We start from the raw sequence: 14,206 nt of genomic DNA on the forward strand, positions 1-14,206 counted from the left end.
TTCAGACGCAGCTCACTTCTAGACCTGTTAAGTTTGAAGTGCTTGTGAAATCGTCCAGCAGGCAGTTAGAAATGCGGGTCCAGAGCTTAGGAGCAAACTGTGATGGTGATATGGAGTCAGTCATCAATAGAAGAGGCTACAGCTGCCCAGGGGGAAGGTATAAACGCATCTGAGAAGAGATGAGGGCCTAGGGCGACCACCAGGAAACCCAGGCATCTAAGACCAGGTGGATGAGTGAGAGTCCCCTATAGCTCTTATTAAACAGTGCTAAGTCTAGAATTTCTCCCAAAGTCACCCAGATACGCCACACAAATTATGTTTTCCATAAATCCGTGGGTTTGTTAGGGAACAATCCCCCACCTACAGTTAAGACCTCACACTACGGTGTTGAAGGTCTATGCTGTTTCCAAGAGGTGTCCAGAAAGAGATTCCATAACTGACACCCCTGAGGAAGACAAAGGCCAGCTTCCTGCAGCGGTAATGGGGAGAGGGGAAAATGCAGTTTAAAAAGCCCCACCAGGTTCCCCAGGGAAATGTGAGCATTTGAGTACAGTAAGTCCCCTGCATACAAACAAGTTCCGTTCCAAGAGTGAGTCTGTAAGTCCAATTTGTTCGTAAGTCCAACAAAGTTAGCCTAGGCACCCAACTAACACAATCGGCTATATAGTACTGTACTGTAATAGGTTTATAATACTTTTCACACAAATAATACATAAAAAACAAAGAAACCAAAAATAAAGAAAACATTTTTAATCTTACAGTACAGTACCTTGAAAAGTTCAGTAGTACAGTACAACAGCTGGCATACAGGGGCTGGCATTGAGTGAACAGGCAAGAAGAGTTACTGACTGGAGGAGGGAGAGGAGGTGGGAGATGGCAGAGCTGAAGGATTGTCAGCAATAGGAGACGGAGGGCAAGCTGCAATTTCACTCACACCTGACGTTGATGGCACAGGTTCTGGTTCCTTGCTGGATTCAATTCTATTTACCCTCTTGAAAAAACGATCCAGTGATATCTGGGTATTAGCTCTTTTTTTTCATCATAGATGACATTATAGCACTGGATTGAATCCTGAACAGCTGTTGCAACCTTCGTGTACCATTCTACATGCAGGTGCTGTGCCTCAAAAACTAACAGTGCCTCCTCACATAAAGGAAATCCCCTTGCCATTTCCTGTGTTGTGAATCTCTTCAGTTCTTCAGTTACTTCTTCTTCCTCTTGTCTCTCTTCATCCTTTCTCTGGGCCTCCAATTCCTGGCGCTTCTTAGCAGTACCAACTACATCACCGCAGCTTTTATTCTTGCTTCTGGTCATCCTGGGCTTGAAATAAAGATACCGTACTACTGTACTCTATACAGTTCTGTACAGTAAAGTACACAAAAGCACAACCACTTGTAGAGGATGCACGCATGTGACAATGTACGCCAGACACGTGAACTAACTTACATGATTGGACGTGCGAACGCACGTTCTCATCCTTGAAAGCTCACAGCTTGAAGGTTCACATGTAGGGGACTTACTGTATCTCTGCACTCAGCCGTTCAGGCTATCAATGAAATGCCCTCTCATTCATGATGTTTTGTCATCACGGTAAAGTAAGTGGTTTTTATCACGCATTTCCTGTTTTCAGCCCAGAGGCAGATTAACTGTTTACTCTTTTCTGTGTGAGAACTCTCCTTAGGCTCAAGTTATTCCTCTGTTTGCTCTTCTCTGAGATTAATAACTCCAGGTCCTCTAATCTCTTGGCTAACCTTTTAAAACCACCAGGTTTCTCACCCACCCCAGGAACAGCAGAACAAAGTGCTCGCCCAGCTTGGTGAAGGCGGGCCCACAACGGGGGCAGGAAGGCCATCGCCTGCTTGTTCCGTGCCACGCTGCCCCTTTTCAGCCCCAGCGTCATTCTTGCCATTCTAAATGTGCCACTACCACACAGCTGATTCCATCAACACGTGACGTCTAGGCTGCTTTCTGCTCTGCCTGCTCAAGGCCTTCCCCACCTTGAAAACAGTGTGCCTTTTCTCTCGAATGTGAAAGCCTGGACTTCATCAGGCTGGTTCTTCACCACATTTTTGAGTTTACATAACCTTAACTTCCAGCCATATTTTCCAAGGTGCTGTTTCCCATCCCCCAAACTGCTGTCTATGGCAGATCTACTCTCCTTTCCATCGGCTTCATTACTGATTTAAACCAAATCAGACCCAAGGCAAGAAGTGGGTCGTGTCTAGGCTGGAGTTCTTTCACCCTGAGTATGTGAGATGAGGGGACATACTCATTACTACCCTTAGGTGTCAACAGTATCCATTCTCTATTAGAAGCAAGTGACAAAGGAAATTATGGAGGCTACCATCTGAGAAAACTTTGAAGAGTCAGGAAAAAAGCAATGAAGCAGGACTTGTCCTACAAAATATTAAATATACTATAAATTTACAATAACTGAAATAGGAAAGTACAAGCACAGGATAGGCAAAGCAATGAAAGAAGCTAGACAATCGAGAAAGAGACCCAAATAAATAAATGAGAATATAGTGTGTGGCCTGGACAGTCATTCCAAAGGTGATGGGGAAACTGGCTTATCACCTGGGGGAAAAAAATTACCATGTAAATTTAGCCTTATACACGCATTTAAACAAATTCCAAATGGGTCTAACCTTCAATGTGAAAAGCAAAACCATTAAGAAGCATTTGAAAATAGTAGAGAATAAAAATTATTGATCTGATTTTCAGGGTGGGGAAGGCTTTTCTTGGCATGACCAGAGGCAGAAACTATAAAAGAATCAATAGAATTGATTACATGAAAACTTAAAATGTCTAAATGTCAAAAAGAATATTGACAAGAAAATTAAAGAGTAAATAACCTGGGGGTGTAATACGTATAACAAAAGATTAAAACCATTAATGTAGGGAAACTATTAAAATCAATGAGAGGAAGGAGGTAACAGAAGTGCAAATGTGTTAAAATTCCTCCAAAACCCATTAAAATGAACCAAAAAAAAAAGTAAAAGAAAATTTTATCTGCACCAAATCTAAACAAAGGTCGCAACCTTATGCTATAAACTTCAAGTAAATGCAAGGAACTAATTAATACATATAAATAAATATATAAAAATAAAGACACCCAATGGTTCTTTTCTAATCCTCAGCATCTCCCCAACTGGACCACAGCCCCCACTTCAAGGCATGATAAATTGAAATTGCTGGCAATAGAGCAAATGGAGCTTACACCATAAGTCATCAGATGTCGCAAGGTGAGCTGCATCTCCCCCATCAATAAGGTTATGAGACTTGGCTTCCCAGGAAGAAGGAACAGTCTTCTTTTTATCTTTATCTCCCCTTCAGCACTTGGCACCGGTCTTTGTACATAACCAATCAATAGGTATTCACTGATTAAGTTGTTAAGTTGCAGCATACCCTTCCCCCACTTCTATAACACACAGAAACCCTGGTTTTTAGGCTTCTGATATAAAGAAACTTTCCCATCCATATTTTGTAAAAAGCTAGCGTTAATATAGGAACATAACACATCCAGCCCATTTTCCTCTGTGGTGTACCATCTTGTCTCAGTGGGGCCTCAGCAGGGATGCAGATGCTTTCAGTGAGAAGAGTGGGGAGATATCCATCCCCATATAGCCATTTCCTTGAGAGGCTAGGTTTTGATTTGAAGCTGGAAAGTAGTTGGGAGATTTCTGGGGATGAGAGGAACAGGTGGCCCATGGAGGTATGGAAGGACATGTGTGCCTCCCTCCTGGCCTGACCTAACATTAGGTCCGCAGATGTCAAAGAACCTGTGTCCGTGAAAGACTTCGAGAGAACCTGGACGAAGAAAAACAGTTGGGATGAAGGCCAGCTCCTCTCCTAACCTCCGGGGCAGTTCCTACCCACTCGGAGCCAGGGGAAACAGCAGGAATAAGCGTGGTACTCTGGAACCAGCCTGAGGAGACAAGGTCCTCACTGAGGACACAGGAGTGCACAGTCCTTGGATGGTTTGTGGAAGAGAAGCTCACAGCAGAAGAACATCAAGACATCTGGTCCTGCACGGTCCTTCCTGAGGACACTTAACAGTAAGAGAGGAGGGGTCAGAGGAGGGGGCAGTGGTCCCCAGCCCTGTAGGGGGAATTAGAGCTATCCTGACTGGACCTCTCTGTTAGAGGGATAGCCTGAGAACGCTTGGGACATACCTGTGTTTTCAGTGGCTTTCCTGAACATCTGAAAAAGTACATTGTTTTTCTTATTACGAATGCAGGTAGAGATGGGGAAGTTCCCATGTACATTGCCAGCCTTGGTATTGAAGGTGGACTTGGGAAGGAATGATTTCCTTTACATATTCGTTTCCCTTTTCTCTTCCAGCATTCTTTGTTCCATAATAAACATTCAACCTCAAATGATCACCATATTGTGTGGAATAAGTGGTTTATCTTTACATTCCTGCAGGCACTTGCTTTCTCTCTCTCTCTCTTTCTCTCCCTCCCCCCACTTCCCCCTCTCTGGTTCTCTCCCTCTCTCTATGAGAAGAAAAGTTTACCTACAAGCTTTTTGAGTTGGCTAGAAAATAGCATAACCAGTGTGGGGTAGCTCTTCTGACCCTTTGGGTCTACATCAAGGATGAAAGTTTGTTCTTACATAAGGGAGTATAAATGGTGGCACTATTCTGATGAATTCCCATCAATGGGCTGCCTGCGGAAGCACGTGGGCCATGAGTCAAAAGCACTGTGATAGCCTCTCCGTCTTACCACCTTTCTCACCAGCACCCTCTTCCATTGCCACTACAACACTTGCCTCTGTCCTTCAACATTCCAAAAGCTTTCACTCTCCTCTGAGGTCAGCAATATATTTAAAGCGCTCGTTTTCATCCTGTTCCCATCAGTAAGATTTAGCTTAATGTAAGACACTCAGAAGGGAAATTCCATTCACTTTTCTTCTGGGAAATCAGCTGCTGCGTATTCCACGTCCAAACCCCTTGCCTCACATTTCTGGTAAAATTCAAAAGTTCACAATTTTGCTGAAACAAAGCCACATCTTAGGCAAAAAGGCATACCTCTTCACATCAATATACGGTTCTCTTATTAAAGAGAGGGCTTGGGGTTTGTTCTTATTTTATTTGTTTAGTTACTCTTTCATAAGATCTTAACAACTTGAATTTTCACACTTTTTAAAAATTGCTAATTCTTTAAAGTAGAGTGAAAAACATGCAGTCATGGTTTCAATGAACTTAAACAGCTCCACAGTGTCCCCTGGTGGCCATGAACACAGACACAGGGTGCTTGAGCTACGGGGCAATATTTAGCGTACAAAACAAGGTAGAAGTAAGTGTCTCATCGAGATGAAACTCCCTCTCCCCAACTCAAAAAATATGAAATGCTAATGTGAATCAGCAACGCAAACCATCCAAACATGAGAAGGACCAAAGAGTAGGAGACTGAATAGCTATCCATTTTGATAAGTCACCATGGAAGAAATGCCCAAATTGAACATCTCTTTCCAGCCCCAAAGCTGGTGAATTCTTTTTGGTCTAAAGCCTTTATTAACTAACCAGGCATTTCTTCAATGCCGATACCACCCGCTGGCCATTTGGGGGTTAGCCCTCGTATGCATTCATTACAAAAATACTCTTTTGTTGTGCTATCATTGTCCTTATGTGTGCTCACACTGTCCTTATGTGTTGAGCAGTCAATGTAGAGCACACAGACAAAAATCTCTGTCTTCAAAGAGTTCCTATTTTAGTAGGGGAAAATAAACAAGTAAATTTTAAAATACAAGTCCTGAAAATGAGTTCTATGAAGAAATTCAAGCAGAGGAAATGGATAGAGTGATGGGGTGGCAATGGGAGATGATTTTTGAAAGGATGGGCAGGGAGAGGCTCTCTAGGTAATGGCACTTGAGCAGAAACCTGAGTGATTATAAAGAAGCCATGTGGAGAGAGTGTCCCACGAAGATTAAGCAGCAAATGGAAATACCTTGATGCAAGAACAAGTTTGACCCGTCTGAGAAATAGCAAGGAAGGATGCTGCTCCTTAGTGAGAAAGGGAGAGGGCAGAGGGAGATGAGGTCAATGAGGTAGGCAGGGGCCAGACTCCACGTTCCATGGTAAGGAACGTGGATTCCGTTAGAACACTAATGCAAACTCATAGGACCGTTTTGAGCTGGGGATGACATGTTCTTATATGCATTTTTTAATTAATTTTTATTGGAGTATAGTTGATTTACAATGTTGTGTTAGTTTCAGTTGTACAGCAAAGTGAATCAGTTATACATATACATACGTCCACTCTTTTTTAGATTCTTTTCCCATATAGGTCATTAGAGTATTGAGTAGAGTTCCCTGTGCTATATAGTAGGTCCTTATTAGTTATCTATTTTATATATAGTAGTGTGTATATGTCAATCCCAATCTCCCAATTTATCCCTCCCTTCCTTTCCGCCTGGTAACCATGAGTTTGTTTTTTACATCTGTGACTCTGTTTTGTTAATAAGTGCATTTGTACCATTTTTTTAGATTCCTCATATAAGCAATATCATGATATTTGTCTTTCTCCGTCTGACTTACTTCATTCAGTATGACACTTTGAGTGATGTTTTTAAAGTTATGGTGAAGATTAAGACTTAGGGCAGCAGGTGATAGGCAACTGTGAAAACAGGGAGAAGAGTTAGAATGCTATTGCAGGAGTCCAAGCAAGAAGTTGCTGGCTTGGATTAGGTTCCTAGTGGTAAAGGCAAAGGTGGGGAGAAGTGGTTGGATTCAGAATGTTTATTTCAGAAACAAGCCAGCTTGTTGATGGACTAGAAATGGTGGGAGAGATAGAATCAATTATGATTCCTTTTTGGCCTGAGCAGTTGGTGAATAGGAATGCCAATAACTGAGATAGAGAAGCCTGGGTGGAAATGGATTTGGGGGTGAGGGAAGAGGTGAGAAATCAAAAGTTCTACTGGGTTTGCCTATTAGATGTTCAATAGGATATGTTTAGGAGACAGGTGGATACATGAGTCTGGAGCTCAGAGGAGAGATTGGGACTAGGATACATATTTGGGAATGCTCAGCACATAGGTAATGTTTATAGCCATGAGACTGGTAGAGATCGCCTAGGCAAAAAGAGTAAATAATGAAGAAAAAGGAATAGAAGAAGGCGAGGGGCGGGGCATCAATAAAAGTATTCGGTTGGCCAAAAAGTTCATTTGGGTTCTTTGGAAGCTCTTATGGCAAAACCCGAACGATATTTTTGGCCAATCCAATAGATGGACCTAGTGAAAAAAAACTGAGAAGGAGCAGCCAGCAAGGTAGAAGGATCCAAAAGCCAAGAGAAAAGGTGTTTCAAGGATGGAATGCCAAATGCTGTAGAGAAAATCATGTAAGAACAAAATCGGGCAGTGGGTTTTGCAAGATGGAGACACTGCCAGTAAAGCATTGAGGACAAATGCCTCTGGCCTGGAACCAGTTACAGAAAGAAGAGGAGGTAAGGATGTGGAGCCTACACAACATTCTTTCAAGGAGTTTTACTGTAACGAGGGGCTGAGAGAAGGGAGAGTAGCTGGAGGGAATATGGGATCAAAAGAAGTGTGCTTATCTTTTCTATGTTTTCATTTAAAAATGAGATATTACAACATGCTTGTGCAGTGTTGGGACTAATTCTTTACTGGAGGGAATTGAGGATGAGGCAAGAAGGGATGACGGGGTTGAGGGAGGATTCGCCTTAGGAGTGGGGACAAGAGAGAAGATAAAATATAGGTTCTGCATGAAGGCAACAATGGGAGATTTGGGAGTGGAAAGTCCTCACTTGATTACTTCTTTTTTTTTTTTTAATTTTATTTATTTATTTATTTATTTATTTATTTATTTATTTTTATACAGCAAGTTCTTATTAGTTATCTATTTTATACATATTAGTGTATATATGTCAATCTCAGTCTCCCAATTCATCCCACCACCACCCCCTCACCTGATTACTTCTAATTCCTCAGTGAAGTAAGAAACAAGAAGCTAATAGTCTGAATATTAACTCAGAGTGTGTGTGTTGGGGGATGGAGTGAGCATCACAGATTTGAGGAGACATGAGAAAATGAGTGAAAAGTGAATTTTCTAGGGGACTAGAGTGGGACTGCCAGTCATTTTTCCCTGAGAGTAACCTACTCTTAAGGTACTTGTAACAGAATAACAATTAAATATGTTACTGAGAAAGAAAGAGTAATAGGAAAAATTCTTTTGAAGTATGAAATATTTTAAATATCCAGAAGGAATTTAACCAACACTCATGTACACACTACCCAGATTTCTTCAATGCTCCTATTTTGTTTCAGGTACCTTTTTAAGAAATAAAGCATTGCAGTTCAGGCTGCAGTCCCCTTAGTTCCCCTCTCCAATTTCACATCCTTCTTCCTCTTTCTCTTAAAGCTCATTATATAAAGATTGAAAGTAATAGTGTGCCTCTTTATTTGAGCCTATACAGCTCTGCGGCGACTTTGTTCATCCAAATGCTGTTATTCAAGATTTACCTGCTATCTGCGTTGTCAGGGAGATGACCGCAGGAAGTTCAGAAGACAAAGCCTGGATGCTGACACTGTAGTTGGTACCTGGCCTCAGGTCCAAACAAGTCTCAGGAGCCTGGCTGCTGGCAGTGATATTAAAGACCATTTCCTGGGCAAATTCCTTCTGATACCATCTCTGGCCCCAAATGTGGAACTAAAACATAGAAAAGTTCACCAGGTGAATTGCTAGCTTGAAAGGCTCTGAATGCCTGGATACCTACCCTTTCTCTCACACTCTCTTACTCTTGACTCTAAAGTTCCTTCAGAAAGTGAAATATGGCAGGAAGCAAATATTAGAGTTGTAATACCGTAAATATTGTAATTACAATATTATCAGTATCATAAACATATTTTTAAATCAAAATGCACGAAAACTCGAGGCCCCAACACCGACAACTTTCTCTTTCTTGTTCTCACACATATAACGGCACATGCCCAATGTGAAAGTCTGTTGGCAAAACCACAGGAGCAAGACCAAAGAACAATTTCCTAGAGAGAAAATTAAGAATCTGAACTAAGGCTTCTCCCAGAGCAGAACGTGCATTAGGATAGGGGTCCCCAATCCCCGGACCGCAGGCCGGTACCGGTCCACGGCCTGTGAGGAGCCAGGCCACACAGCACGAGGGGAGCGGTGGACCGAGCGAAGGAAGCTTTGTCTGCTTTACCATCGCTCGCATTACCGCCTGACCCATCCCCCAACCCCCTAGCGGTAGAAAAACTGTCTTCCACGAAACCGGTCCCTGGTGCCGAAAAGACTGGGGACTGCTGCATTAGGGTAATCCTAGTCGGTTTGGTAAAACCTGGGGAGAGTTTTTCTCCTCTGCCCACCCCCTTCTGACATTCCCTACACTTGACTGTAACATCCCAGCACCTGGGCCAATAGATGCACTTTTCTTCCTACTTAATTGCTTCTAGTTGCAGCTCATCCCATGGTCTTTACCTTTGTTACTCACAACCACATCTAGCTTTAGAAGTTCTCCTTGACTCTCCAGGCAACACATTCAGACCCTGATCAGAGGCACTGGTGTGGAGAGACACACACATGCAAAAGCCACTGGCTTCCTTCCATGACACTGCCTGAACATCAGCTCTGCATCAGGCTATGTTGCACAAAGAACCTCTCATGATTTTCTCATCAATCCCCAAGGTCTCTGTCTTCAAATATGCAGCAGAAGTGCCCACTTTCTTGTTTCTTACTGCAATTGTCACTATAAATCTTCCACTGATAACGGCAGCTATATAAGTAGTTTTTTTGGTTTGTTGATATTTTTTGAACCTCCCACACAAGACAAACACCTATAAACAGAGTAACTTTCAGTAACTTACTAAATACATCTCCTCTATATCAGCTGTCTTCATACTTCTCCATCTCAAGCAGGTTTCATTAAATATTGAAATGTTACTGATGGTCTGTTTTACTGCAAGGGGAAAAGAATGAGAAATCAACTTACACCTTATACCAAAACACTACCTTTTAATCGAACAATATTCCAAGGATAAGCGTTTACAGAGGATGACTTCAGCAGTATTTTAATTTAGAAATCAGTGGTAGCAGTCCAAGAAACACCATTTTTATATTTATGTAAACACAGTCCTGATGAAAGATTTAAGATCAAAAGATACCCAGTCAGAGCATCCTTCTTAAAAAATTATTTAAGTCGATTCACTGCAAATTCCCTTGGTTTACTAAGCTAAAACAGCGACTCATTGTCCTGGCCTTGGACAACCTCATTTAGACAAACAAGCATCAGTTTGAAATTCTGAGCTGAGAGTAACATTTCGGCAGAGAACTGAGAATTACTCCTTGAGGAAATGAAAAAGTCTACCTCAAGCAGTCAGGCTTCTCATGATGAAAAGGGGGGAGTGGTCCCTCTCGGTTTGGGCTTCCTCATCTCTTATGATCAAAGAAGCATTCATTGGTCTCTGCTCAATTTCATGGTAATGAATCCAAAAGATAGTTCAGTACTGGTACCATGTAATACAGAGGCACATCCCCCAAGCTTTTTAAAATAAAGACTAGTTATTCAAACAACACTGTAATTCAACTGTACTTCAATAAAAAAATAAATTTTTAAAAAGACTGGTTATTCAAAGCTCTGGTATCAAAGGTTATTTCCTTCAATGATGATCCCTGTCCTTAAACTGAAAATAATACATCAGACTTGCTAAGAAGTTTCATAGGAACACTGTGATGATTAATAAGTGATAAAGACAACTCCCAAAGCACGTGAAAAAAAAGAAAATCTCATGGGAGCCAAACCTTTATTGTGTAAGCCCCTGGACCAACAGGTTCCTATGAATGAAGCCTAGTTGATAGATGTGACCCCTCTTTATGGATGGGGCAGCTTTGCCCAGAGAAAACCTGTTCCACAGGTCACAAGCTATTCTTCAACTGTTGTAAGACAGAGTAAGGAATAAAGTATGGATGATTCAGGATAAAGCAACCTTTAAGGAAGGTAAGGAAGATGGTTTTAGAGATAAGTAGTAGTGGCCCAAGGAAACTCACATTTATGAAACTTTCAAAAAGCATATAACTTCAATAGTATTTAAACAGTTCCAGACCATACAAAAAGGTAGAAAGTTTCCCAGTTCACTCAGTATGACTGGATAATCCACAATGCCCAAGGTGTGCAAGGACGGCACAACCAATTACTAAACACACTATGCTAAATTCACTTATTAATATAAATACAAAAATAAAATATTAACAAATAGAAGTCAGCAGTACATTCAAAGAACAATACACTATAAACAAGGGAGATTTACTCCAGGAATACAGAGATGATCATTACTAGGAAAGCTATGAATAGATTGAAAGAGAAAAACCATATGGTCACTTTTATAATCATAATGGTTAATACATCTAATGTACATTCCTGACTAAAAATCTTAGCAAACTAGGATTTAATTTGATAAAAACTCCTTGATTTAAAAGAATGTTTATTAGAAACCACCATACTCAGTGGTAAAACAATTTCTAATAAAGTTAAGAACAATCCAAGGATGCATGGTTTCACAGCTATTATTTAGCATTAGTCAGGAGATTCTAGACAATGCAGAACGAGGCAAGGAAAAAAATGAGCTATAAATACCAGAAAGAAAGGGAACAAATTATGCAACTGACAGTAAATTTTTAAAAAAAACTGAAAAACAAATATGCAATTGTTTGAAAACGACAGAAAAATAATAGGAATTTGGCAAAATGCACCCAAAGACAAGAACATAGAAAAACTAATCGTTTTCTACATATCTGTAAGCACAAGTATGGTAGGCTGAATAATGGTCCCTTCAAAGATGTTCACATCCTAGTCCCTGGAATCTGTATCCATGTTACCTTACATGGCATAAAGACTTTGCAAATGTGATTACAATAGGGAGATTATCCTGGATTATCCAGATGACAAGGGTCTTTAAAAGAGGGAGACAAGAAGATCAGGGCCAGAGAGAACTTAAGGTTGAACTGATGAGCTTTAAAGATGGAGGATGGGGCCACAAGCCAAGGAATGTAGGCAGGGTCTAGAAACTGGAAAGGGCAAGGAAATAGATCCTCCCTTTGAGATCCCACAATGAACACAGGCCTGCTGACACAAATAAACTAAAACCACAAATAAAATATAATAGAAAAATTAAAAGATTTCTATTCACAAGAGAAGAAACCATGAACAAACTTCAAATACCTAGCAATAAATGTAACTAGAAATGTCCAAGACTTACAAGAAGATTTTTTTCCCCCAGAAAGACATAAAATAAAATAAAGAGAAAATGCCACATCCTTGAATGGAAAGATTGAAAAGTGAAAAGATATCAATTCTCCACCAATTAACCCGTAAGTGGAATATACTTCCAATGGTGATTCCAATGGACCTTCTTGGAACGTGATAAGTTTACACATTATTCAGTGAATAGAAAGTTCTCACCATGTGCCAGGCATGCTTTGGGGCTAAGGATAAAGTAGTGAGAAAACAAAGTCCCTGCACCTAATGGAATTCATTCTAGTGAGAAAGGCAGAAAATAAACAAGTGAAAAAATAAATTTTAAAAATATAGGGCTTCCCTGGTGGCGCAGTGGTTAAGAATCCGCCTGCAAATGCAGGGGACACGGGTTAGATCCCTGGTCCGGGAAGATCCAACATATGCCATGGAGCAACTAAGCCCGTGCACCACAGCCACTGAGCCTGTGCTCTAGAGCCCACGAGCCACAACTACTGAAGCCCACGTGCCACAACTACTGAAGCCCGTGCAAGGCAACAAGAGAAGACAGCGCAATGAGAAGCCCGTGCACTGAAACAAAGAGTAGCCCCGCTCGCCACAACTAGAGAAAGCTCACGCACAGCAATGAAGATGCAACGTGGCTAAAAATAAACAAATAAAATAAATAAATTTATTTTTTTAAAGTATATATATATATATATATATATATATATATATATATATATATAAAATTTTGTGCACTGGTAAAGACTATGAAAAGCATCATACAAGAATAGAAAGGATGGTTATGGAAGGTCCTCTGTGGAGGTGATATGTGAGCAGAGACCTGAAGGATGAGTGAGTGAGCATCAAGAGTGGAGGAAGAGGGGTCAGACAGAGGGGGCTCCAAGGTCAAAACCCCACATGCAGGAATCAGCTTGGCATGCTCAATGAACAAAAAAACAATTACTGCTAAATTTTGGGGGGAAGAGTAATGAGAATAACAAGAAAAAAATTGAAATAAAAATATTGAAACAGGACAAAACCAGGTTTCAGTAACTACTATAAAGTTATGACAGTATTTCTCAACCTTTTTTCGTTATAGCCCTACACGGAGCCTTTTTAAACATTTTTTTCCCTAATCTCTCACACTTTATAAAATTTTAATACCACAGGTATGTATATGTTTCTTATTTACTATATGTTTATCTATGATTCATATATATATATATATATATATCTATATATTTTTTTTTTTTTAGTGTTAATTTCCCGGGTTTTTTTGTTTTTTTGTTTTTTTGGCTGTGTTGGGTCTTCATCGCTGTGCCCAAGCTTTCTCTAGTTGTGGCGAGGGGGGGCTACTCTTCACTGCGGTGCACGGTCTTCTCATTGTGGTGGTGTCTCTTGTAGCGGAGCACAGGCTCTAGGCGTGCAGGCTTCAGTAGTTGTGGTTCGCTGGCTCTAGAGTGCAGGCTCAGTAGTTGTGGTGCACGGGCTTAGTTGCTCCACAGCACGTGGGATCTTCCTGGACCAGGGCTCGAACCCGTGTCCCCTGCATTGGGAGGCGGATTCTTAACCACTGCGCCACCAGGGAAGCCCTATGATTCATATATTAAAAGAATAATATTTTTCCACCCCTCGAGAAGGAATTTTTTCCCGTTTAGCTGATTTTGCCGGGGGGTGAATTGAGAATGCTAAAGTAAATTGCTAGTTTGTTGCTAGCAAAGGAATAAACAAAGAGGTCAATGGAGCAGAGCAGAACCCAGAAACCAATCTATCTATGCATCGGAATTTATATAAGATAGGGGTGGACTTTCAAATCAGTGGGAAATAAACTGAGTTGGGAAATAGTTATCCATAGAAATAAACTAATATTAGATCCCCACCTTGACATACAGGCAAAAATGATTGCAACTGTAATAAATTTTTAGTTAAAAAATATACTAGAAAAGAATATAGAAAAACAGTTCTATAATCTTGGTTAGGAAAGAAATAATAAGAAA

At 40.8% G+C, this 14,206-nt stretch overlaps 1 protein-coding gene across 4 annotated transcripts in view; it reads right to left on the bottom strand.

The window, feature by feature from the left end:
• The window catches only part of SUSD1 (sushi domain containing 1), a 154,741-nt gene that overhangs the window by 43,770 nt on the left and 96,765 nt on the right, over window positions 1–14,206 (bottom strand). For all 4 annotated transcript variants that reach the window (XR_009008661.1, XM_057548764.1, XM_057548765.1 and 1 more), the window contains 2 exons: window positions 9,841–9,932; window positions 8,482–8,668 (listed from right to left, as the gene is read on the bottom strand). Coding sequence is in view for 3 of the 4 variants with exons in the window: in XM_057548764.1 (XP_057404747.1) it covers window positions 8,482–8,668; window positions 9,841–9,932 (279 nt within the window). In the remaining variant the exon portion in view is untranslated. The remainder of the gene's footprint in view (window positions 1–8,481; window positions 8,669–9,840; window positions 9,933–14,206) is intronic.

Source organism: Balaenoptera acutorostrata, chromosome 6, assembly GCF_949987535.1.
Source record: "Balaenoptera acutorostrata chromosome 6, mBalAcu1.1, whole genome shotgun sequence".
Lineage (NCBI taxonomy): Eukaryota > Metazoa > Chordata > Mammalia > Artiodactyla > Balaenopteridae > Balaenoptera > Balaenoptera acutorostrata.